Source organism: Trachypithecus francoisi, unplaced genomic scaffold (genome assembly GCF_009764315.1).
Source record: "Trachypithecus francoisi isolate TF-2019V2 unplaced genomic scaffold, Tfra_2.0 Lachesis_group4, whole genome shotgun sequence".
In the NCBI taxonomy this organism is placed as follows: Eukaryota; Metazoa; Chordata; class Mammalia; order Primates; family Cercopithecidae; genus Trachypithecus; species Trachypithecus francoisi.
Genome location: NW_022681469.1, coordinates 117,436,398 through 117,462,054, shown reverse-complemented (window position 1 = coordinate 117,462,054; position 25,657 = coordinate 117,436,398). Strand labels below are relative to the sequence as shown.

General features: G+C 57.1%; 3 protein-coding genes across 6 annotated transcripts; 2 read left to right on the top strand and 1 right to left on the bottom strand.

Annotated features, from left to right (window-relative positions):
* Positions 1–5,540, top strand: POLR2J (RNA polymerase II subunit J). 4 transcript variants are annotated; one of them, XM_033192600.1, is made up of 4 exons: positions 1–215; positions 2,640–2,729; positions 4,452–4,626; positions 5,301–5,540. In XM_033192600.1, exons 1-4 carry the CDS (start codon positions 163–165, stop codon positions 5,334–5,336), a joined length of 354 nt encoding a protein of 117 aa, XP_033048491.1. In that variant the 5' UTR covers positions 1–162; the 3' UTR covers positions 5,337–5,540. The 4 variants fall into 4 exon arrangements, with proteins under 4 accessions (XP_033048491.1, XP_033048492.1, XP_033048490.1 ...); XM_033192601.1 differs by lacking the exon at positions 5,301–5,540 and adding an exon at positions 4,768–5,278 and having other exon boundaries at positions 24–215; XM_033192599.1 differs by lacking the exon at positions 5,301–5,540 and having other exon boundaries at positions 24–215; positions 4,452–4,803.
* Positions 5,541–5,816: 276 nt separating this feature from the next.
* LRWD1 (leucine rich repeats and WD repeat domain containing 1) lies at positions 5,817–14,349 on the bottom strand. The gene is made up of 15 exons (XM_033192597.1): positions 14,124–14,349; positions 13,258–13,492; positions 13,039–13,155; positions 11,400–11,540; positions 11,056–11,160; positions 10,692–10,817; positions 10,502–10,616; positions 10,226–10,326; positions 9,833–10,040; positions 9,263–9,335; positions 9,027–9,167; positions 6,673–6,764; positions 6,373–6,528; positions 6,180–6,292; positions 5,817–6,075 (listed from the first exon to the last, which is right to left on the bottom strand). The coding sequence occupies exons 1-15, from the start codon at positions 14,201–14,203 to the stop codon at positions 5,935–5,937; spliced, it is 1,944 nt and encodes a 647-aa protein (XP_033048488.1). The 5' UTR covers positions 14,204–14,349; the 3' UTR covers positions 5,817–5,934.
* Positions 14,163–24,107, top strand: ALKBH4 (alkB homolog 4, lysine demethylase). The gene is made up of 3 exons (XM_033192598.1): positions 14,163–14,570; positions 20,439–20,636; positions 22,369–24,107. The coding sequence occupies exons 1-3, from the start codon at positions 14,202–14,204 to the stop codon at positions 22,954–22,956; spliced, it is 1,155 nt and encodes a 384-aa protein (XP_033048489.1). The 5' UTR covers positions 14,163–14,201; the 3' UTR covers positions 22,957–24,107.
* The last annotated feature ends 1,550 nt before the right edge of the window (positions 24,108–25,657 follow it).

The window sequence follows — 25,657 nt, the reverse complement described above, 5'->3', positions numbered from 1 at the left end:
CTTTTCTCGCGCCTGCGCAAGATCCTCCAGCCCGACAGGGGGCGATAAGCCGATCCTTACGCGGATTTGCCTCGCTGGAGTAATCCGGAAGAGGCCTCTTATCAGGGCTCTGGAGGAGGCGGCGGCGGATACTTGGGGTCTGGACGCGACGGCGGCGGGAGCATGAACGCCCCTCCAGCCTTCGAGTCGTTCTTGCTCTTCGAGGGCGAGAAGAAGTAAGTGACGCTGGCTGCGGCGGGCTGAGGTGCGCGGGCCTGCGACTGTCGCATTCTAGGGTGTCTCCTGCCCATCTCTTGCCCCGGGAGGTAAACAGGTTTTGCTTGATCGTCCGCTCGGCCTGTTTTAAGGCTGCGAGGCAGTGACGAGTGTGTACATTTTGCAGAGGAGGAGACTGAGGCTCGGAGGAACAAGTTCCCCCGGACACGCAGGAAGTGGCGGGGTTGTATTCGAACCTAGAGTGTCTGGTTCTCCATAGCCCTTTTCTCTGGAATCTGGCAGCCTCCTCTCTTGTCTCTCGCCCGCAACTTCCAACCTCCATCCCCCATCCCCTCCGATCTGTCAGCGGCCTGTGTAAAAGCCGCAGTGGCTCCTCGCTGCCTGCGGGTTGAAGGAGTCCAGGGGAGAGAGCTTGGGCCCAGCCCCTGCGTCCCCCACTTAGCTACTCTGTATCTGTGATTTGATCTGTTGGAGGCCGTTTCCTCATGTGGAAAATGAGTTTATTACTGTACTTAAACATGGGATTCAGGCCGGGTGCGGTGGCTCACGCCTGTAATCCCAGCACTTTGGGAGCCCGATGCGGGCGGATCACCTGAGGTCGGGAGTTCAAGACCAGCCTGACCAATATGGAGAAACCCCTACTCTACTAGAAATACAAAATTAGCCGGGCGTGGTGGCGCGTGCCTGTAATCCCAGCTCCTCGGGAGGCTGAGGCAGGAGAATCACTTGAACGTGGGAAGCGGAGGTTGAGGTGAGCGGAGATCATACCATTGCACTCCAGCCTGGGCAACAAGAGTGAAACTCCATTTCAAAAAACAAACAAAAAAAAGGGATCTGGCCGGGTGCGCTGGTTCACACTTTTAATCCCAGCACTTTGGGAGGCTCAGGTGGGAGGATTGCTTGAGCACAGGAGTTTCAGGCTGCAGCGAGCTGTGATCGCATCACTGCACTGCAACCTGGGCGACAGAGCACAATCCTGTCTCAAAATAAAAATAATTGGATGAGGTAATTTGTGTAAAGCTCTTGGTCCAAAGCTCAGCACCTGGAAGACCTCATAACCATTGGCTCTTATTGTTCCCAGGTTGGTGTGCGGAGGTCTTGGTCTGGCCCTTGTCAGCCACTTCAGCCTCCTTTAGAGCAGACTCTCAACTGGGGACCATTTGGCCCCACAAGGGACATTTGGCAATAACTGGGAACATTATTGGTTGTCAAAGGGGTTATGACTAGAATCTACTGGATAGAGGTCAGGGATGCTGCTGATGTCCTACAATGTCCACAAGACAGCACCCCACAGGAAAGAATTATGCACCGTAAAATGTGTGTGGTATCAACGTGGAGAAACCACCTTGGAAAAAAGGAACAGGCCAGGCATGATGACGTGCATCTGTGGTCTCAGCTACTCAGGAGGCTAAGACGGGAGGATCACTTTAGCCGAGGAGTTGGAGGCTGCAGTGAGCTAGGATCACACCACTGCACTCCAGCCTGGGCAGCAGGAGGGATCAGTTGAGGCGAGGAGTTCAAGACCAGCCAGGACAACAAAGCAAAACCCCATCTCTACAAAATAAAAATAAATAAATAAATAAAAAGAGGAGGAATTCAGAAAAGGTCAAGGTTCCATAGACCTGGGGTAGCAGGAAGTAGGAGACCGGGTTGGCGAAGTCTTTATGGGATGAAGAGATTGAGAAAGGTCTTTGGGAGGAGGCAGAGCTTGTTTTCCTATATATATATATATATATATATTTTTTTTTTTTTTCAACAGAGTCTCACTGTTATCCAGGCTGGAGTACAGTGGCGCGATCTCAGCTCACTGCAAGCTCCGCCTCCTGGGTTCATGCCATTCTCCTGCCTCAACCTCCCGAGTAGCTGGGATTACAGGCACCAGCCACCACTCCTGGCTAATTTTTTGTATTTTTAGTAGAGACGGGGTTTCACCGTGTTAGCCAGGATGGTCTTGATCTCCTGACCTCGTGATCCGCCCGTCTCAGCCTCCCAAAGTGCTGAGATTACAGGCGTGAGCCACCACGCCCAGCCTTTATTTTTATATTTTTGATACAGAGTCCCTCTGTTGCCCAGGCTGGAGTGCAGTGGCGTGATCTCGGTTCACTGCAACTCCACCTCCCAGGTTCAAGTTATTTTCCTGCCTCAGTCTCCCCAAGTAGCCAGGACTACAGGCATGGACCACCACACTCAGCTAATTTTTTTTTTTTTTTTTTTTTTGTATTTTTAGTACAGACAGGGTTTCGCCATGTTGGGCAGGCTGGTCTTGAACTTCTGACCTCAGGTCATCTATCCACCTCAGCCTCCCAAAGTGTTGGGATTACAGGCATGAGCCACCACACCTGGCCGGGAGGAGGCAGGATTTAGACTCAGGGTGGGAGGAGGGGAGCCCCTGCCCCTCATCTGTGGCCTCTGTGTCTTCCTAGGATCACCATTAACAAGGACACCAAGGTACCCAATGCCTGTTTATTCACCATCAACAAAGAAGACCACACACTGGGAAACATCATTAAATCGTAAGTTTCCCATCACAGGCTCTCATGGGCTGTGTTTAATGGGCCCCCCTGGGCAAAGCACAAGTTCCAAGATCTTTCTCAGTCTCTCTGAGCTACAGGAGGTCCTTCTGGGGGCTTGCTGTGGACATTTTATAATCTTGGTACCTTTTTATCAAAATGACTTCCATGTCTTCACATAAGCCACGCTCCTGTAGTGGCTTATTCTGCAGATGAACATGTGCATTTACATTCACTTTGTTTTTTTTTTTTTCCCTGAGACGGAGTTTTTGCTCTTGTCGCCCAGGCTGGAGTGCAATGGTGCAATCTTGGCTCACTGCAACCTCCGCCTCCCAGGTTCAAGTGATTCTTCTGCCTCAGCCTCTCAAGTAGCTGGGATGACAGATGCCCCCCACCATGCCTGGCTAATTTTTGTATTTTTAGTAGAGATGGGGCTTCACCATGTTGGCCAAGCTGGTCTTGAACTCCTGACCTTAGGTGATCCCCCTGCCGGCTTCCCAAAGTGCTGGGATTACAGATGTGAGCTGCTGCACCCGGCCTTACATTCACTGTTAAGTGCACATTCTGTAAATGAACGAGCAGCAGGTTCCAGCACAGTAGGCCTGTGTGTTGTTCATGCTAAGGGCCATTGAAAAGCAGTCAAGATTAGCTCCCTTCATGCCACCTGTCTGTGACCTCAGTGCCACTTGGGACCCTAAGATGTATGTGGCAGAGACTAGAACTTCTGTGTAACAAGAGAAAGAAGTAGGAGAGTTCTGTGGCTCTCCAGTGCCCCGATGGGCGCCCTGCATTGGTTGGTGGATGTTTGTTTACACCAGTGAGGTCCTAGCCAGGTGGTTGGTCAGGGATGTGACGGCCACTCTGGCCCAGGGACTTGTCATTTTACTGTAGACTTGGCTCTTCCCTCTGGTGCCACCAGGGAAGCTAGGCCTTTCCCTGTCTGTGAGTGGGGTCTGCCCAGTCTCCTGGTGTGGTCGGGCATAGGGATGGAGGACTCTTGCCCGGAGCCCAGCCAGTGGGGCACCCAAACTCTCCTGGGGCCCTGCTGCTCCTCTGCTCTTGAGCCCAGTGTTGCCACCTATGCATGGGTCCCCCTCGTGGTGCTCACACCACTCTGAGCTGCTCTAGAGGAGACCCCAGCGTGCCCAGGGCACAGTACGCGACGCAGCCCCATGGCACAGGGCCCAGTGTGCGTGGCCAGCCGCCAGCAGCTGTGCTGCTCGGAGGACAGAGTTGCATTTCCATTCCACTCACTGCTCAGAGCCTGGGCCCTCCTCTCCTTGCTGCCTTTATTTGCTGTGTGGATGCTCTTTTTGGGCATTTTGGGTCTGAGTCACTGAACACTGGCTGGACATTCGCTGCCTAGGAGATGTCTCTGCCAGCACCGCGGTTCCCTGTGGGAAGAGGTTGCTGGAATCCGTTTCCAGCTTGGGTCCTTCAGCCTCATGGATGTGGGGGGTGTGGGGGACCGTGTGTGTGTCCTTCAGCATCATGGATGCAGGGTGTTGTGTGTGTGTGTGTGTGGCGCGGGTAGGGTGTTCCCACATGAGGTATCTTCCTAAAAGCGTTACTTTCCTTGAAGACTTTTGGGGGAACAAATTGGGGGGGCGGCGGAGATTTTTGGCTAGAAAGTCTGTTCTGCTCTGAGCTGGCTGCTACCCAGCTTGGGCCTGAGCCCCGAGGGCATGAGGCTAGACCTTCACACTCTCTGTCCCTGGACCGCAGACAACTCCTAAAGGACCCGCAGGTGCTATTTGCTGGCTACAAAGTTCCCCACCCCTTGGAGCACAAGATCATCATCCGAGTGCAGACCACGCCGGACTACAGCCCCCAGGAAGCCTTCACCAACGCCATCACCGACCTCATCAGCGAGTTGTCCCTGCTGGAGGAGCGCTTCCGGGTGAGGGCGGGGCCCGGAGGGGCGGGCGGCGTGGGCTGGACACCGGCACATGTGCCCATGCCTGGGACAGCCCTGGCCTGTTTCTTCAGAGGTCCTGGGGGAGAGGCAGTGGTGATGGAAGGGCAGGGACTTCCACCACAGGCTCCAGGACGTGTGGACTGAGAGGTTGTAGAGTCCAGGCCTGCAGCTTGCCTGCCCCATGGGACTTCCGGAGCGCGGCAGGGTCCCCTCGTGTGCTGTGAGCCGGATCGGGGCGGGGAGCTGCTGTTCTTTGGGGGTGCTCTTCTACGTCCCTTGTCTGTGGTTGGCAAGGCCTGGTCCTTCCAGGCCTGTCTGGGAGGCAGCTCACCCCAGGGTGGCCCATGCCTGTTCCCGGCAGGGCGCCTGGGAGTCTATAACAGTTTAGAGGGGAAAGAGCCACAGCTTGGGGGATTTCAGTGTCTTGAGTCATCGCTCCCCAGGAAGCCTGTGGCCCCTGACTCCCGCCTGGGCTGCCATAGGGAACGGCTGGACTGGGCCAGCTGGGAGGGCTCTTCGGTTGCTCCACTGTCCTGGGGAGTGTGACCCATGGCTGCCCTCCAGGAAGGGCCTGGCCAGGGGATGCTGGGCTTGTTTCCCCAGCGTCCTTGCCCCAGCCGTTCCAACCCAGTCTCCGCCTTCTTCCTCTCTCCCAGGTGGCCATCAAAGACAAGCAGGAAGGAATTGAGTAGGGGCCAGAGGGGGCTCTGCTCAGCCTGTGAGCCCAGTTCCTACCTGCGCCTGACCCTTCGCTCCAGGCACTACGCTGAGGAGAGCGGCCAGTCCCAGCCATGGCCCACCTTGTGACCACCCCTCACCCTGACACCGACATATCCTGTACATAGATTAGGTTTTATATTCCTAATAAAGGATGGTGGAAGAGACTTGGATGTGAACTTGAGCAGCGGTGACTTCATAAGCAAGTGGATTGTCAGGCTTGATGCAGGCAGATGACCTGTTTCAGGGGCCTCCGGTTGGCAGGGATGAATTCATTCTGGACCAAAGCTCCGGAGCCCAGGGTCTGCTGGGGAGGCAGTGCTGAGCCGGAGGGAAGTGTGCAAACCCATGAGCTCCCATGAGTCTCTGCTCTAGAAGCCTCAGCTCCTGGGCCTGCCTGTCAATCAAAGCAGGAACACTTTTTCCTGCATAACTCGAAACACCTTTCCACAGGCTTCTTGTCCACAGTAGAGAGTTTAATAAAAATATTCACTGATAGAAAGACCCCCCCACCCCATCGGCCCAAAACTGAATAAGTTAGCTGTGTCCCTGGTCCTTTGCGATGGCGTGAGGCTACAGCCTCCCCCAGATGGCTACGATGTTGGAGTCCGTCAAGGCGGTGAGGTAGGTGAAGGAAGCATTGGCCACCACCGTGTTCACCATGGTCTTGGTCACCGCCTGGCCAAGGGCCCAGGGCTGGGGCCACTTCAGGATCTGGTGGGGGGAGAGAGGAGGGCTGGGCTGGGCTCCTGCTGACCAAAGGCAGGGTCCCTGATGCCTTGCCAGCCTAAGTCTGGGCAGGATGAGCCGGGCAGTACCTGCGTGGGGGCCTGCGGGGCTGCCGGCAGCAGGGGTGGCTGCTTCAGGATGTTGCTGACATCGTAGAGCCACACGTTGCCCTCCTCATCCCCACAGAGCACGATCCCCTTATCTGTCAGGACAGAGGTGGAGCCTGAGTCGGGGCAGAGCTCCCGGAGGCCCTGAGGGGATGGGGTAGGCAGGCAGGCTCACCAGGGCAGGCGCTGAGCGAGAAGTAGGCCAACTCGGTGGGTGACCACTGCAGCCGTGCCAGGACCACCACTGCCACCGTGGACTGGCTGCCCCGGCACCCCCACGTCTGCCTCCAGCTCCACAGGCAGATGGTACCCAGGCCGCTCCCTTTGGAGGCTATGGGGGAGAAGGGAGAGCTGTGCAGGGTGGCCCCTCCCGAATACCTCCTCCTACTAGAGATCATCAGAAGCCCAGCCTGGGGACAAGTGGCCCATCTGTGTGCCCAGAGGCCAGGCTGTCCCGCGAGCTGGGCTCACTTACCCACGACGTCCTCATTCACAAATGCCAGCCCATCCACTCTCCGTCCAGATGCCTCGGAGCCCTCGGAGAAGACGAATTCCACTTCACACACCCTGTGGGGCAGCAGGAGATGCTGGTTGTCCATTCCTTGCAGATAGAGAGCTGCCCGCTCACCCGGGGAATCTGCAGGGCACCTGCTGGGGACCCTGCCCTGTGGGAAGGCTGCACAGAAGATGCCACCCAAGAGATACATGCTTGGCCCCAGGAAGGTTCAGTTTGCCCTGGAAGGGGGAGCCAGCACCTGAGTGTCCCAAGTCACAGTAGTGACCCAGAGGCACGAGGGGGTGGCTCTTCCAGGACAGGACTAGGCCAGGTGGTCTGAACAGGCTCTGAAGCCAGCCGAGTGTGAGATGAGCAGGGGCCCTCCTGGCAGCCAAGTAGGGCAGGTGTTTCCAGGCCATGGCCCAGGGGGCTGTTGGGGGCATCTGCTCTGACTCTAAAGACGGGAATGGCTGCTGAATGTTTCAGAGCTGAGAGCGTGTGGGAGTGTCTACTTGGAGAAGTGTCCCGGCAGCTACCTGACTCGGAGACTGGCCTGGAGCCAGGAGGGTGGCCCAGCAGCTAACCATGGGCCAGGCCTGACCCAGTTGGGCAGAGGGCATGAGAAGAAGTGTCTTAGACATGGGGACCAGGCACATGGGCAGGGAGGGAGGAGGCAGCCCAGGGGCTGCTGGTGAGAAAGATAAGCCTATAACTACCGTCGCTGCCACCAAGGCCCCTGCTGCTCCGTTCAGCACAGCAGCTGCTGTGTCCAAGCTCCTCCCGGCCACTTTGTTGTAGGTAGGCTAAAAATCCAAATCTTGGCCCAGGGCAGTGGCTCACGCCTGTAATCCCAGCACTTTGGGAAGCTGAGGCGGGTGGATCACCTGAGGTCAGGAGCTCGAGACCAGCCTGGCCAACATGGCGAAACCCCGTCTCTATTAAAAAGACAAAAATTGGCCGGGTGCAATGGCTCACGTCTGCAATCCTGGCACTTTGGGAGGCTAAGGCAGGTGGATCACCTGAGGTGGGTGGATCACCTGAGGTCAGGAGTTCAAGACCAGCCTGGCCAACGTGGAGAAACCCCATCTCTATTAAAATACAAAAATTAGCCGGGCATGTTGGCTCACGCCTGTAATCCCAGCTACTCAGGCGGCTGAGGCAGAAGAATTGCTTGAACCCGGGCGGGTGGAGGTTGCAGTGAGCCGAGATTGTGTCATTGCCCTCCAGCCTGGGCAACAAGAGCAAAACTCCGTCTCAAAAAAAAAAAAAAAAAAAAAAATTCGTCAGGCCTGGTAGCGGGCACCTGTAACCCCAGCTACTTGGGAGGCTGAGGCAGGAGGATCACTTGGACCCTGGCAGCGGAGGTTGCAGTGAGCCGAGATCGAGCCACTGTACTCCAGCCTGGGTGACAAAGAGGGAGACTCCATCTCAACTAAAAAGTAAATAAAAAATAGAAATGCAAAGCTTATTGTGGCTGACAAAGCCTAGCGTGCCCTGCCCAGGCACCCTTGCCACCTCGCTCTGGGCTGAATCCACCCAGCTGTGGCCACATGGCCAAGCAGACCAGCTAGCTCCCCTGCCACTGACCTTTGCATATACCGTTCCCTCCATGCGAGCACCTTCCCGCCCTCTGCCTGCTGACTCCCTCGCCGGGCTCCCAGGGAAGAGAGCGTGAGCCCCAGAAAATCCATCTGCTGCTGGTCACCTCAGCAGAGTCCCCTGAGGCCCCCACGCTAGTGTCCCCCTGCCCGTTACTCTTTTTCCCTCTCCTTCGTAGCTGGCATCACACTGTGGGATTTTGACAGGCCACCTTTGCTTAGGGTCTGTCTTCCCCAGTAGGTTGGGGGCCCCAAGAGGACAGGGACCCCTTGCCAAGCCCTGTCTCAGAGGTTTTCTAGGCAGGACAGATGAGCCACAAAGCCTCAACGTGGCATTTGCAAAGCCTGCCTGCCTGCCCAGACACGGCCTCCCCTGCCCTCCACTAGCCACTGGCCCCGCTTTACAGATGAAGGCATTGCGCTAGCACAGAGGACCGTCACGCTGCTGCTGAGTGGCAGGAGTGGCTGGATCACGGGTATAGCAGGGTGCGGAAGCCCCAGGTGAAGGGGAGGTCATCATGGCCCAGTCCCACAGCGGAACCCAGGGTGAGGGCAGGGTCAGAGTCCTTTCCTCCCAAGCCTGGCAGGAAGGTGGGACAGGCCAGCTCCGTGAAGAGGCCCCTGAAAACAACCCTTATGGTTAGCGGGTGTGCCCAGGCTGTTCTGAGCCCATCTGGGCCAACAGTCACCCTGTGCAGAGACCTGGCTTCCAAGGCGCTCCCTGCCCAGCCTCACCTCCTCTTCTGGGGCTGGTCCAGCCGCACATCCCAGCAGCAGCAGCCACCCTCGCAGCCAGCCAGCAGGCGGGCATCCGGGCAGGAGGCGACAGGGCAGAGGCGCAGAGGGATGGAGGTGGTGTCCAGTGTGAGCAGCTGGCTGCCGGTGGGGGAGAGGGAGCAGAACGTCAGCCCTGGACCAAGGTGTCCCTGCCCCAGCAGCTGGCCACTCCCCAGCCTCGCCCGAAACGTCACCTGGCCTGGAATTCGTAGTCCTGGTTGGGCACCCCAATGTCCCAGAGGATGATCCGCTTGTCATAGGAGGCGGCTGAGGAGGGAGTGGGGCAGGGGAGAGGTAGCCCTGAGGTGGCCTTACTCCCTCCTGCCGGCTGCATACCAGGCTGAGCCCGCGGTCATCGAGGCAGGGAGGGAGGGCCGTGGCTGGGAGACAGAATACTCCTGGGCCCGCAATCCCTGTCTCCTCGCTGTAACCTGATGCGGTGGCTCCAGCAGCCACCTCCTGTGGCTCATCCATCTCCCTTGCCGGGGGGCACCACACCCGGGGGCAGGAGCATCCCCCCAGGTCACTGACAGGGGACAGAGTGGCCCAAGCTGTTGGAAAACTCCAAGGCCACAGAGCAGGCTGTGGATAAAGCCAGGGTTGAAGTGCCATGGCTTCCTGCCACAGCTAGAGTGGGAGCAGTGCAGCCCGGGGCCCGGCAGGCGCCTGAGCTCCCAGCCATCCCAGGGAAGAGAGCACAGAGGCCACTGGGGCAGCAGGACAGGGGTGCTTGGGGGTCCCAGGGGTGAAGGGGAGGGGCTTACTGAAGAGGTGGGTCTCATGGGCGGGGCTGAAGCACAGGGTGGCGATGGCCTTCTTGTGGGCCCGAATGACCCCGCAGCAGAAGCCGGCACGCACGTGCAGTAGCCGGACCAGGCCCCGCAGGCCTGCAGCTGCCAGCACACTCCAGCGCTTCTTGTGGCCGGCCTGTGTGACCACCATCAGGGCGGTCCAGGCCACAGAAAAGAACTCCTGGGCGGGGGTTAGAGGAAACAGTCACTGGGGCAGAGCTATTGGTGTGAACACACGGGCAGGTCCGGGCCTGGGGGAGGGAGCCCCAGCATGAAAGAAAAAGGCCACTGGGCAGGGGGCCAAGCCTGCACCCATCCCCATGCTGCTATTCAGGAGTCAGTCGGGCACCCCTGCCCTGCACTCACCTCGCCGGGTGCCTTGTACTTGTGGAGCACGATGCCTGTCTGGCAGTCAATCACGCACACGGCCTCCCCGCCGCACGTGGCCACGGTCTGGGATGTGGCCCCTGAGTGCCCGGTTTTGAGAGGTCAGATGAGCGGAGACATTTCCCATCCAAGTCCTCCCTGCAGCCTCCTCCTCCCAGACTTGATGATGCCTTTTAAGCTCTTCTCCTGATCCCCCACCCATCCAGGTGGCCCCATTTCCAGCAGCCCTCGCCCTGCCTGCCCGCCACCATGTACCCTCCTCCCAGGCGGGCTCGAAGGCACAGGCCCACAGCTGGGTCTCCAGGTCCTGAGGGCTGTTGTTCTTGCTGTGACACTGCAGGAAGTGCAGGGGCTCCAGCTTCAGGGCAGGCTGTGTGGGAAGAGGAAGGTCACAGCTGCCCAGCCCCAACTCATCTGCCGCCTGCTCCTTGCCACCTCAGCTCACCTGGCTGCCATCGGAGCCTGCCACAGGGCCGCCCTCTACCTGGGCCGACGGGGAGGCACACGCCCGCTTGCTGGGAGAGAGGTTGAGTGGGACATCGTCTGGCCGTTTCAAGGTCGCCAGTCTGGCCTGTGGAGGGGGCCTTGTGACCATGGGCACATCTGCCAGGGGCTTCCTTCCTGCCCATCACAGGCTGGACCCCACCTCACTGTGGGTGTAGGAGGCCCAGGCTGGCCTGGGGTCGTCTAGGGAGTGAGTCGGGGCCTGGGGTGCTTCCTGGGCCCATGCCCAGGTCACCTTGGTCTCCTGCAGCTTCTCTAGGCAGGAGGGGCTGGGCTGACCTCAGAGCCCTAGGAGCTGCACTCACCCTGGGCTTGTGGGCAGCTCCAGCTTCTGGGGGCTTCTCTGGGCTGTCATCCTTATGCACCTGGGTCCTACTGGAGGCTACCAGCTCCTCAGAGATCATCCGCACCTGGGTGGGGCCAGGCCATCAGGAAGCTGGGCACAGTCCCAGGCGCCCCCAGCCCTGCCAATGCAGAGTCAGGGGGAGCCTGTGCTTCCAGAGTTGGGGAAGGGCCTCTCCAGTCAACAGGGCTGCCCACCCTGACTCACCCCACTCCCACAGCCCCTCAGCCCTTCACACCCAGGGACCTCCAGGCAACTAGGGATATGAAAGCCAGTGATTGCCTGCACATCGGGACAGGGACGTACCCGCCACTGGGTGAACTCGCTGAGGGACTCAGGCCCGTAGCGGACATCCCTGACAGCTGACTTCACAAAGTCTGCCTGGGCCTTCTCAGCCTCCTCTTCAGGGCCCAGTGTGGCCATGAACTTCTCCCAGTGAGCTGTGACCTGGTGCAAGACCGAGCAGATCCAGGCCCGGCCCACCCCAGCTCCTCCAGACCCAGCCCTCCATCCTGCCACCTGCTGGAAGCCTCCTGGAATCACAGCCTCATAAACCACACACACACACACACCCCACCCCCACCCCACCCTGAAACAGCCCAGGCGCCTGTAGTCCCAGCCACTGGGAGGCTGAGGAAGAAGCATCGCTTGAGGCCAGGAGTTGGAGCCTGGGGAACATAGCAAGATCCCATCTCTACAAAAAATTTTAAAATGATCCAGACATGCGCCTAAAGCCCCAGCTATTGAGGAGGCTAAGGCGGGAAGATTGCTTGAGCCCAGGAGTTGGAGGCTGCAGTGAGCTATGATCACACCACTGCACTTCAACATGGGCAGCAGAGTGAGACCCTGTCTCTAAATAAAAGGAACCCAGAAAGAGCTACTTATGGCCGGGCGCGGTGGCTCAAGCCTGTAATCCCAGCACTTTGGGAGGCCGAGACGGGTGGATCACGAGGTCAGGAGATCGAGACCATCCTGGCTAACACAGCGAAACCCCGTCTCTACTAAAAAATACAAAAAACTAGCCGGGCGTGGTGGTGGTCGCCTGTAGTCCCAGCTGCTCGGGAGGCTGAGGCAGGAGAATGGCGTGAACCCGGGAGGCGGAGCTTGCAGTGAGCTGAGATCCGGCCACTGCACTCCAGCCTGGGCGACAGAGCGAGACTCCGTCTCAAAAAAAAAAAAAAAAGAGCTACTTATAAGAGTTAGGCCGGGCGCAGTGACTCACACCTGTAATCCCAGCACTTGGGAGGCCAAGGCGGGCAGATCACCTAAGGTCAGGAGTTTGAGACCAGCCTGGCCAACATGGTGAAACCCTGTCTCTACTAAAAACACAAAAAATTAGCTGGGGCCGGGCGTGGTGACTCAAGCCTGTAATCCCAGCACTTTGGGAGGCCGAGACGGGTGGATCACGAGGTCAGGAGATCGAGACCATCCTGGCTAACACCGTGAAACCCCGTCTCTACTAAAAAATACAAAAAACTAGACGGGCGAGGTGGCGGGCGCCTGTAGCCCCAGCTACTCGGGAGCCTGAGGCAGGAGAATGGCGTAAACCCGGGAGGCGGAGCTTGCAGTGAGCTGAGATCCGGCCACTGCACTCCAGCCTGGGCCACAGAGGGAGACTCCGTCTCAAAAAAAAAAAAAAAAAAAAAAATTAGCTGGGCGTGGTGGCAGGTGCTTGTAATCCTAGTTACTTGGGAGGCTGAGGCAGGAAAATCACTTGAACCTGGGAGGCAGAGGTTGCAGTGAACCAAGATCGCACCACTGCACTCCAGTTTGGGTGATGGGAGTCAGTCTCCATCTCCAAAAAAAAAGCACATGAGGCTAGAGGCTGTTAGGGCAAAGAGCCCCTATCAGTCACCCTCCTCACATCCTCCTGATGTCCAATTCCATCACTCTCCTGATGCCCCCTATAGCTCCCAAGCACACAATAATCCTCTCATCCCCTTACCCTGCTGGTCAGCTCCCGATTCAGGTTCTCCACCTGAGAGTAAGTTGAGGATGCATCCTTGCCATTGACCTTACGGAGTGTGGGCAGGAGAAAGGAGACTTTCAGGTTGTCATTGACCTGGGGAAGAGGGAGTGAACGGCAGTGGCTCAGGAGATGCTGAGCCTGAGCCCAACAGAGTCCTGGCCCCCAGTATGAGGCTGGTGGGAGGCCCCTACTTACCGTCAGGAAGGGGTTGCCCTCCAGGCTGAGTTCCTCGAGCTTGGGGAACTGACACAAGGCAGTGACATCCCCCAGCTGGTTGTTGGCGCAGCGGAGGACACGCAGGTGGGACAGGCCCAGGTTGTCCGGCAGCGTCTCCAGCTGGTTGTTAGATAGGTCCAGCTCCTGCAGCTGCGTCAGGCGGCACAGGAGCTTGGGGTCCAAGTGCTCGGAGAGCAGCTCCAACCCTGACAGGCTGGAGTTGGGAGCAGAAGGCTTAGGGGGCGGGCAGGCTTTGCACCCCACACCAATCTGCCCCAGCTACCTCAGAAGGCTTTTTCACCTGACATTTCTCGCACAAGTGCAACCGCCCCGCCCACCTCCCCGTTACTTTATTTTTAGAGACGGGGTGTCACTCAGTTGCCTAGGCGCGATCATAGCTCACTGCTGCCTCCAACTCCTGGGCTGAGGGATCCTCCCGCCTCAGCCTCTCGAGTAGATTGGACTAGAAGCGCGCGCCACTACTCCCGACTCCCCACCACTTAAAAAAAAAAAAAACTGCAACTACTTTAGGACTGGGGGGCATCCTAGCCCCCTGTAGGATGCTCTTCCAGATCCTTCGGGGGCTCCCCTGTGCTTCCCAGGCCCTCTAATGGTAGCAGCAGGCTGTGCCCCTAACTCTCCGGGCTCCCTTCAGGGGATGAGGCCCCTCGGGGCTAGCGGCGAGCGGGTAGGGCCATGATCTCCCAACAAGAAGACATTTGGAGCGACTCTGCCGAAGCCAGAGAGCGATAACGGGGACAGGCAGGCCTTTGGGGAGGGTCCCCGCTCTTCCCCCCGACCGCCCGGCTCCGCGGACACAGCATCGCCCCCTGCCCGGCTCTTACTCCAGGCTCCGGATCTTCCCCAGCCGGTCGCTCTTGGGCCGCCCGCGCTGCATCAGCAGCCGCGCCGAGAGGCGGCCCATGGCGAGGAGGTGCGGCCCGCGCCGACCCAGTCGGCGGCTCCGGCGTCTGGCGTCGCCCTGCGTCTCCTGGAGCCCGGTACTGGCGTCCGCGGTAACGGAGCCCAGGAGGTGGCGCCGCGCGAGCCCGTGGGCGTTAACGACCGGAAGGAAGCGGAACCTAGGCCTCGTGCCCCCTCCCCGCGCGGACTACAACTCCCAGCGGCCCCCACGGCTGCGCCTGCGCACTGGCCACCCGGACGGCGCGATGGCGGCTGCCGCCGCCGAGACCCCCGAGGTCCTTCGGGAATGTGGTTGCAAGGGCATCCGGACCTGTCTGATCTGCGAGCGGCAGCGCGGCGGCGACCCGCCCTGGGAACTGCCCCCAGCGGTAAGGGATGGGATAGGGGCCGCGCCCACAGACGTCGCTCTGCATCTGGGGAAACTGAGGCCCAGCTTGGCCATGATACGGGCCGGGATCAAAGCATGTGAGGGACCCTTGCGGTAGGCGCGATGCGGGGTGAGGAGATGAGGGCTTTAAGGAGCGGGCTTGGGAGTGGGGAAGGGGCTGGAACGTGGGTGGGTGCGATCACAGGTAACCTCGGGGACTCTGCGGGGATCTGCCTGCAAACCTCGACGTAGCCTCTCGGGTCTGGCGCTGCGAGCTTCACGGGCTCGCGAGGAGATGACACGGAAAGGGTCGATCGAGGGTGCTGAATACCAGTCCAGCGGTGCCTGAAGGCCGTGGACTGCAATGGGCAAGGAGACAGTGAATTCCAGTTAACTAATGAAGAGGAACTCAAGGATCGCTGCAACCCAGGAGTTGGAGGCTGCAGTGAGCTATGATTGAGCCACCTCATTTCAGCCTGGGTGACAGAGCGGGACCCTGTCTCACACAAAGAAAATAAATAAAAAAAAGAACTCACCACCTTTGGGCTGGCATGGAAGGATCATGGAAGGATTGTGGTTGGTTGCAAGGGCATTCCAACCCAGAAAACTGCGTGGGGTAGGAAGGTGGAGTGGTGATGGCTCAGGTGAGAGAGATGAGGCCGGAGAGGTTGGTGGGGGCGGCGGGGGGCGGGTGGTGTCTGACCACAGATGGTTCCCCGCGCATCAGCTGAGCAGGCTGGACTTGTCCCAAAGGCCATGGAGAGCCCTTGAAGGGTTTTAAAGGAGTGAAGTCAAATGTGAATTTTAGAAAGATCCTGGGAAGGGAAGGGGCAGATATGAAGTTGTGGAGGCTGGAAAGCCAGTAAAGAAACTGCCCCATCGTCCATGGTAGAAGTGCCCAAGGTCCTGTGGAAACCAAATGACATGCCTCATGAATTAAACATAGAATTACCCATGATCCGCAGTCCTGCTTCTGGGTATATATCCAAAGGAACTAACAGCAGGATCTGGAAGAGATAACCAATGTTCATAGCAGCATTATTCACGACAGCCCAAAGATGGAAGCAAACCAAGTATCTATCAAGAAATGAGTTGGGCCGGGTGCCGTGGCTGTTGCCTGTTATCCCAGCACTTTGGGAGGCTGAGGTGGGCAGATCACCTGAGGTCAGGAGTTTGAGACCTGCCTGGCTAACATGGCGAAACCCTGCCTCTACTAAAATTACAAAAACTTGCCGGGTTTAGTGAGGCACATCTGTAATCCCAGCTACACGGGAGGCTGAGGCAGGAGAATCGCTTGAACCCAGGAGGCAGAGGCTGCAGTGAGCCGAGATCGCATCACTGCACTCCAGCTCGGGTGACAGGGCAAGACTCCTCAAAAAAAAAAAAAAAAAAAAGAGATGAATTGATCCAGAAAACGTGGTGTATACACACAGTGGAATACTATTCCGCCTTAAAAAGGAAGGACAGGCCAGGTACAGTGGCTCACGCCTATAATTCCAGCACTTTGGGAGACCGAGGCAGGTGGATCACCTGAGCCCGGGAATTTGAGACCAGCATGGGCAACATGGTGAAACCCCACCTCTACACAGAATTAGCCATGCATGGTGATACGCACCTGTGGTCCCAGCTACCCAGGAGGCTAAGATGGGAGGGTTGCTTGAGTCTGGGAGGTCAAGGCTGCAGTGAGCTATGATCACGCCCCTGCTGCACTACAGCTTAGGCAACATAGCGAGACCCTGTCTCAAAAAAAAAGGACATTTTGACATATGTTACAGCATGGATGAACTTTGAGGACATGAGGCTAAGTTAAGGAAGCAGTCACAGAAGACAAATACTGCAGGATTCCTGTTGTGTGAGCTATGCAGGGTAGTCACAGGGACAGAAAGTAGAAGGGTTGCTGCCAGGGGCTCAGGAAGGGGAGATGGGGAGCTGTTGTTTAATGGGGAAAAAGTTTCAGTTTTGCAAGATGAAAAAGTTCTGAATGGTGGTGACGGCTGTGCAACAATATGAATGAACTTAAGAGTTTTAATTTGTGAAAGGGGCCAGGTGCGGTGGCTCATGCCAAGAATCCCAGCCCTTTGGGAGGCTGAGGCAGGAGGATCGCCTGAGTCCAGGAGTTTGAGACCAGCTTGGACAACATAGCAAGACCTTGCCTCTACAAAAAATTTAAAAATTAGCTAGGTATGGTGGCGTGTGCTTGTAGTCCCAGTTACGTGGGAGGCTGGGGTGGGGGGATTGCCTGAGCCCATGAAGTCAAGGCTGCAGCGAGCTGTGAGCGCCACTACACTCCAGCCTGAGTGGCAGAGTAAGACCCTGCCTCAAACAAAAAGAAAAGAAAAGAAAAAAAATTGTGGAAAGTCTGACCCACGCCAGTGGCCATGTGGAGGTAACACCTTCCCAACACGATGGCTATGGAACAAGGAGAATGAGGTGTCCAGGATCTCAGAGCACTGGGGCAGTTTCTCACTGACCTTCCAGCCTCTACCCCTTCATAGCTGCCCCTCCCCGTCTCCAGATCTTTCTAAAATTCACATTTGACCTCATCACTCCTTTAAAACCCTTCAAGAGCGCTCCATGGCCTTTGGGACAAGTCCAGCCTGCTCAGCCGACACACAGGGGACTCCCAATTTTAATGTTTCCCGTGGGAGGGCCCCAGGAGCAGGAGGAGATAGTGCCAATCTCAGGAGGTGTCTGAGCTGGAAGTAAAGCATTAGAAGGGGCTGAGGTCCCCGGCGGGAAGAACAGAGGAAGACAGCGGCCCACAGTGAGTGGCAGCCCAGGGTGTGAGGAGCTGGAGATGGGAGAGGAAGAGGAGACAGGCCACAGAGCCCAGGGCTGAGGTCTGGTGGCTTCCGAGGTCCTCACTGGGTGACTCTGGCCAGAACCTCCGCGTGTCTACACCTCCTGCCCATGACAGTTGTGGTACCTTCCTCTTCGGGCTGTCCTAGGGATGAAACTAGATAATCCATGTAAAATGTTTAGGCCCATGGATGCAAATATATCATTGGCAAAACTCTTTTTTAAAAATTTATTATTGGCCGGGCTCGGTGGTTCAGGCCTGTAATTGCAGCACTTTGGGAGGCTGAGGCGGGAGGATCACAAGGTCAGGAGTTCAAGACCATCCTGGTCAACATGGTGAAACCCCATCTCTACTAAAATACAAGAAAAAATTAGCTGGGCATGGTGGCACGTGCGTGTAGTCCCAGCTACTCGGGAGGCTCAGGCAGGAGAATTGCTTGAACCCAGGAGGCGGAGGTTGCAGTGAGCCAAGATCGTGCCACTGCACTCCAGTCTTGGTGACAGAGCGAGACTCCATCTCAAAAAAGCAAACAAAAAAATGTATTATTATTATTTTCAAGATGGGGTTGCCCAGGCTGGTGTCCGCTAGCGTGATCTCGGCTCACTACAACCTCCATCTTCCGGCTCAAGTGATTCTCCTGCCTCAGCCTCCCGAGTAGCTGGAACTATAGGAGCGCCACCACACCCAGCTACTTTTTTTGTATTTCAGTAGAGACAGGGCTTTGTCATGTTGGCCAGGCTGATCTCGAAGTCCTGTACTCAAGTAATCCATTCGCATCAGCCTCCAAAAGAACTGATATTATAGGTGTGAGCTACCACACCTGGCCAGAACTTATTATTATTATTTCTTTATTGAGATGTGATCTCTCTGTGTTGCTGAGGCGAGTCTCAAACTCCTGGGCTCAAGTGATTCTCCCACCTTGGCCTCCCAAAAGGCTAGGATTACAGGTGTGAGCCACCGCGTCTGGCCATTAACTATTTTTAATGAAGACAGGTGGACAGGAAGGGGTAGCCAAAGCCAAGGGAGAGATTTAAGAAGTAGTCACTGGCAGCAGAGTTGGGGTCAGGGTCAAGGATGGCTGCACAGAAGGCAGAAAAGAGACAGTTGAGAGAGGTGGAGGCCCCGGGAGAGTTGGGGATGGGAGGCTGCAGGTACAGGAATGGAGGTGACAGGAGAGGAGGAGGAGGAGCCGTGGCTCGGGAGCTCGGGAGGAGACAAGGCCAGGAGTGGTTTCTAGACTTTTTTTTTTTTTTTTTTTTTTTGAGACGGAGTCTCGCTCTGTCACCCAGGCTGGAGTGCAGTGGCCAGATCTCGGCTCACTGCAAGCTCCGCCTCCCGGGTTCACGCCATTCTCCTGCCTCAGCCCCCCGAGTAGCTGGGACTACAGGTGCCGCCACCTCGCCCGGCTAGTGTTTTGTATTTTTTAGTAGAGACGGGGTTTCACCGTGTTAGCCAGGATGGTCTCGATCTCCTGACCTTGTGATCCGCCCGTCTCGGCCTCCCAAAGTGCTGGGATTACAGGCTTGAGCCACCGCGCCCGGCCAACTTTTTTTTTTTTTTTTGAGACAGGCTGTGTCACCCAGGCTGGAGTGCACTGGTGCAACCTCAACTCACTGCAATCTCCACCTCCTGGATTCAAGGGATTCTCCTGCCTCAGCCTCCCGAGTAGCTGGGATTACAGGCATGCATCATGATGCCCAGCTAACTTTTGTATTTTTAGTAGAGATGGGGTTTCGCCATGTTGGCCAGGCTGATCTCGAACTCCTGACCCCAGGTGATCTGTCCACCTTGGCCTCCCAAAGTGCTGGGATTACAGGTGTGAGCCACCACACCCGTCTTGGTTTCCAGACTTTCTTTAGCATGGGGGAGCCCTGAGAGTACTGCCAGGCCTCAGGGATGGTGGCAGAGCAGAGAGGGACATGGGGTGGGAGTTGAGTGACAGCCCAGGGTATGAGGATTGAGGGGTGATGCTGGGTCTGGAAAAGTGCCCTGAGGACAAGAGTGAAGAGGAGGGAGGCTGGGGCACTGAGGAGCTCAGCTGAATGCTCAGCTCTGTAGGGAAGGAGGCTGCCCTCCTGGGTGACCCTCAGGCTGGTGATAGGCACCGGCAGCCCCTGGGATACCAGGGTGGCATCAGCAAAGACCTGAAGAGATGAGGGTCCACAGATTCAAGATAGTCAGGCAGTTTGGGTCCTCCTGGAAGCAGCCGAGGAGACAGGAGTCCAGGAGGTGCTGTCCAGCCTCGGGCTGGTTCCCTAACTTTGCTGAGCCTCCTTTGTAAAATGGAGAAGGAAAAACGCGTTGTACAAACCCTTCTCTTTTACAGGGGAGGAAGGTGAGAAAGGAAACCGATCAAATTCATGTTAACTCCAGAGGGCTGCAGGCCGTCCCCCGGTCAGCCTGGGGCAGAGGCTCTGCCTGCACCTCCCCCTAGACTCCAGCTGCCTTCCACGGTGGCCTGAGAGGAGAAATGAGCCATCAGAGGGTCTCCTGAGGGCACACAAGTGCCAGGGGCTGCCATGGCTCCAGGACGCGTCTTTCCTTTTTTTTTTTTTTGAGACAGGGTCTTGCTTTGTTGTCCAGGCTGGAGTGCAGTAGCACAGCCATGGCTCGCTGCAGCCTCAACCTCTTGGGCTCAAATGATCCTCCCGCTCAACCTCCTGAGTAGCTCTGCCACACCTGGCTAACTTTTACTTAAACTTTTTTTTTTTTTTTTTTTTTTTTGAGTCTCACTCTGTCACCAGGCTGGAGTGCAGTGGTGCCATCTTGGCTCTCTGCAACCTCTGCCTTCCAGGTTTAAGCAGTTCTCCAGCCTCAGCCTCCTGAGTAGCTGGGATTACAGGCACCTGCCACCACGCCTGGCTAATTTTTGTATTTTTACTAGAGATGGGGTTTCACCATGTTGGCCAGGCTAGTCTTGAACTCCTGACCTCAGGTGATCCACCCACCTCAGCCTCCCAAAGTGCTGGGATTACAGGCGTGAGCCACTGTGTCTGGCCTATTTTAACTTTTCGTAGGGATGGGGTCTCGCTCTGTTGCCCAGCCTGTGGACCTGTGTTTCTTTTGCAGAAAACATACCGTTTCATTTACTGCTCCGACACCGGCTGGGCCGTGGGTGCAGAGGAATCTGACTTTGAGGGCTGGGCCTTCCCATTCCCAGGAGTGATGCTGATCGAGGACTTTGTGACCCAGGAGGAAGAAGCCGAGTTGGTGCGGCTCATGGACCGTGACCCCTGGAAGCTCTCCCAGTCTGGACGGAGGAAGCAGGTAGGCCGGCCCTGAGCCCATGGGGAGGGCTGGGCTGTGCTGAGGAGGCAGCCCTACTGCTGGGGACCTTCCCCTTCCTCTGCAGCCATACCCCACAAACCTCCAGGGTTAGTAGTGGGCGACTTCCCCAGACCCTGGGGCTGTGGGCTGCCAGGCTTGCTGCAGGTCGTGTGTCCGATGGGCAGAGGTGCACCCGGGTACCCCTCTCCCCATGATATATGCTGCTGGGCTCTCTGCCCCTCTCTGCAGCTGGCTTGGTGGTGGCGTGGGCACCCCATTCTCCCAAGCTGCAGGTGCCCCCACCTCCCGTTGTCACCATCAGTGTCCTGTCTCCTCACACGCTTCCCCTTCCCCGGGCCCGCTGTTCCCTCCAACTCACCCCTTCCCTACCTGTGTCCAAACTCTACTGGAGGCTGGAGTGACCCCGCCTCCTCACGTCCCCTCACCCCCTCACCCCCGTTCCTCCCTCCCCAGCCTCCATGTATGGCCACTGGGACAGTCAACATCCCTGGGTGCCCCCTCAGCCTTCATTGTAGCTTTTTTTTTTTTTTGAGACAGAGTCTCGCTCTGCCACCCAGGCTGGAGTACAATAGCATGACCTGAGCTCATTGCAACCTCTGCCTCCCAGGTTCAAGCCATTCTTCTGGCTCAGCCTCCCAAGTAGCTGGGACTACAGGTGCCCACCACCACGCCTGGCTAATTCTTGTATTGTTAGTGGAGACGGTGTTTCACCATGTTGACCAGGCTGGTCTCGAACTCCTGACCTCACGTGATCCGCCCGCCTTGGCCTCCCAAAGTGCTGGGATTACAGGCGTGAGTCACCGCGCCCGGCCCCATTCTTTTGTGACATCCTGTTGGATGTTTGTACATTTCATTTCTTCATTCATCTGTCAATGGACATTGGTGTTGTCACTTTTTGGCTGTTGTGAACATTTGTGTACAGGTTTTTCGTGGTTTTTTTTTGTTTTTTGTTTTGAGACAGGGTCTCGCTCTGTCGCCCAGACTGGAGTGCAGTGGTGCGATCTTGGCTCACCGCAGCCTTGACCTCCCAGGAGCTAGTGATCCTCCTACCTCAGCCTCCTGAGTAGCTGAAACTAAGGCATATGCCACCAAGCCCAGCTAATTATGATTATTATTATTTTGAGACAGGGTGTCTCATTCTGTCTCCCAAGCTGGAGTACAGTGGCTCAGTCTCCACTCACCACAGCCTCAACCTCCTGAGCTCCAACAGTCCTCTCACCTCAGCCTCCTAAGTAGCTGGGACTAAGGCCTGTGGCACCACATCTGTCTAATTTTTGGTTTTTTACTAGAGACGGAGTTTTGCTATGTTGCCCAGGTTGGTCTCGAACTCCTGGGCTCAAACAATCCACCTCCTGGGCCTCCCAAAGTGTTGGGATGATATAGGCGTGAGCCACCATACCCAACCTAATTTTTAAATTTCTTATATAGAGGAGATCTCACTTTGTTACCCAGACTGGTTTTGAACTCCTGGCCTCAAGAGCTCCTTCCGCCTCAGCCTTCCAAAGCGCTGGGATTACAGGCATGCACCACCACGCCCCGCCATTTGCTGTCACTTCTGTCTCCTTGAGTCTGCCTCCTCCTGCTTCACCTCCATGAAGCCAGGGGGCTTTTGCTTGCCTTGGTCACTGTGATTGAATTCTTCCGACCTAGTCTGTGGTAGACATCTTGGTAAAGTCAGACACCTCATGTTCCTTTTGTCTTCATCCGTCAGGACTATGGCCCCAAAGTCAACTTTCGGAAACAGAAGCTAAAGACTGAGGGCTTCTGCGGCCTCCCCAGCTTCAGCCGGGAAGTGGTGCGGAGGATGGGCCTCTACCCGGGGCTGGAGGGCTTCCGGCCCGTCGAGCAGTGCAACCTGGACTACTGCCCCGAGCGCGGCTCTGCCATTGACCCCCACCTGGACGACGCCTGGCTGTGGGGGGAGCGGCTGGTCAGCCTCAACCTCCTGTCCCCCACCGTGCTGTCCATGTGTCGGGAGGCACCCGGGAGCCTGCTCCTCTGCTCGGCTCCGTCGGCTGCCCCGGAGGCCTTGGTGGACAGCGTGATAGCACCCAGCCGGTCGGTGCTATGCCAGGAGGTGGAGGTGGCCATCCCCTTACCCGCCCGCTCCCTGCTGGTCCTCACAGGGGCCGCAAGGCACCAGTGGAAGCACGCCATCCACCGCAGACACATCGAGGCCCGCCGCATCTGCGTCACTTTCCGGGAGCTGTCGGCCGAGTTTGGCCCCGGAGGGGGGCAGCAAGAGCTGGGCCAGGAACTGCTGCGAATTGCCCTCTCCTTCCAGGGAAGACCCGTGTGAGCCGCCTCCCTGGCTCCAGACTTGACTGATCCTGGGATTGAAACGGGGAGCACAGGACAGGGCCTCCCGCAACTCACGGGGTTTCAAGAGAAGATGGGTGACATGCTGTGAGCAGTGTGAGCCGCGCCTGGGAGCGGGTTTTGATGGGAAGGCACCTCGGGGCAGCCCCCTTCCACCTGGACTGTGGCCACTCTTGTTTTGGTTATTTAATTTGTCACGGTCCTGGGGACATGGGATCATTTGAGCTTAAAAAATATTGGGGGCCGGGCACGGTGGCTCATGCCTGTAATCCTAACACTTTGGGAGGCTGAGGTGGGTGGATCGCTTGAGGTCAGGAGTTCGAGACCAGCCTGGCCAACATGGTGACAACCCGTCTCTACAAAAAATACAAAAATTAGCCGGGTGTGGTGACTCGCACCTGTAGTCCCAGCTACTCGGGAGGCTAAGGTGGGAGAATCACTTGAACTCGGGAGGTGGAGGTTGCAGTGAGCCGAGATTGCGCCACTGTACTCCAGCCTGGGCGACAGAGCAAGAGTGTTTCAAAAAAAAAAAAGGGGGAATATTTTAAATGATTTTCACCTTTATTATGCATCTATTTTCATGGGGTTTCCCGATATCTCACCGTCCAGTCCCTTCATTTGGGGAATATGTTGGATTAGAGGACAGAGTTGGTTGAAGATTTGAAATTTAGACTAAAGAGCTGGTAATAGCTTCAGAGTCAGGCTCAGCCTGACTCCTGCTTGACACCCCCACGCCCCAGGGGATTGAGGATGTGAGGAGGGCAGGGAAATCTGAGAGCCTCCTCCCAGCCCCATAATGCTGTTAACATGTAGGAAAAATTAGAGCTCCCGGCCAGGTGCAGTGGCTCACACCTGTAATCCAAGTACTCTGGGGGACTGAGGTGAGAGGAGCACCTCAGGCCAGCCTGGGCAACATAGTGAGACCCCATCTCTACAAAAAATACAAACATTCCCTGGGCGTCTGGGCGTGGTGACGCGCACCTGTAGGAGAGGCTGAGGCAGGAGGATGACTTTACCACGAGGTCAAGGCTGCAGTGAGCTCACAATCATACCACTGCCCTAACTCGGCAACAGAGCAAGACCCTGTCCCTCAAATAAATAAAAGGAAAAAAAAAGCTCCTCACCTCCCACAACACCAGGAAGCTATTCCTTTGTGATGGGGCTGTGTGTGGGGTGCTTACTTGGATGGGGGAGCTGCTCTGCTGTCCCTGTGGCGGGGCGAGAGGCAGGCTATGGAGGCTGAGGGGGTGGCCTGGACCCATGTGGCCAGCCCTCTCTCCCACCACTATGAGACAAAATGTTCAGTTCCCCACCACCTACTGGGAACTAAATCCAGGGGAATAGGAAAGGTTCGGGGCCAGCACCGCTCTTTACAGTGGCCCCCAGAACCCTCTGGGAGCTGTCAGGTGGCGGAGCCATGCACTCTCTGTAAAGCAGCGTCCCAGCCACTGAGCCCAGGAGGGCTGAAGAGCCCTGCATAGACCCAGGGGAGAGGCTGCTGGGTTTCTAGTGGCTGTGAGAGCCCAGCGGCCAGGTGGGTGGAAGTGGCTCCCAGGCCACCTTGACTTTGGCTCCCTGGTCGGCTCACTTGGAGCAAGAGCATGGAGCCCTGCTTCCTCCCGGCTTCCTCCCAGTGTCACGGCCACAACGGGCCTCTCACTGCGTATCCAGATGTGAGTGGGGTCAGAGCTCCAGCTGATCCCTGCACTGGAGCAGATAAGCCAGCCCGGGGACCAGTGCAGGGTCTCTGCCCCTGGCAGGCTGGGCTGGCCGCTGCACGATGCTCCAGCAATGGGGAGGGACATTTGGAGAATGATGCACATAGAGACTTGGTGGGGAGAAGCCTGGTGAGGCTTGGGGACGCTGTAGAGCAAGAAACCTCCCTCCCTAGGTCCCCTCCGTGCTGGCCCTTCCAGCAGAGCACACTTTAGGAAACTCATTACCTGGTAAGTTGGTGACACCAGAGTTGGGTCTCTCCTTGAAGCTGCAACACACAGATCCACAGTGACACCTTACCCAACGAGGATGGGGCTGGAGAAGGCCATGCTGGGAGGCTTCTGCCACAGCCTGGCCCACGTACACTACCCCATAGCCTCGTATGTTTCCTTTTCCTTTTTTTTTGTGAGGGGGGTGTGGGGGTGCGGAGGCAGGGTCTTGCTCTGTTGCCAAGGCTGGAGTGCAGTGGCGCAATCATGGCTCACTGCAGCCTCGAACTCCTGGGCTCAAGTGATCCTCCCCCTCTGCCTCCCCAGTAGCTGGAACTGCAGGTGTGTGCCACCATCCCCAGCTAGTTGTCTTGTTCTGTTTTGATTTTCAGTAGAGACAGAGTCTTGCTATGTTGCCCAGGCTGGTCTCAAACTCCTGGGCTCAAAAGCAATCCGCCTGCCTCAGCCTCCCAAAGCGCTGGGAATAATGGGTGTGAGCCCCTCCGCCCAGCCTGCCCCATGTGTTTCTGCAGGGCTGGGCCCCAGGAGCCACCGCCTGCAGGGTAAAGTCTGCTTACCTGTGTTTGGGGTGGCAGTTTCCGCATCCGTCAGCACGCTTACCTCAGCAGACCAGGCCGCCCGCTGTCATGCTCTTGGAGCTTCAAGCAAGGGGACAGTGAGGCATGGGACTGGGACACGCCCGAATAGGGAAGTGCCGGCTCCAAGGACGGCTTCCGGAGACATCCCGCTCCAGAG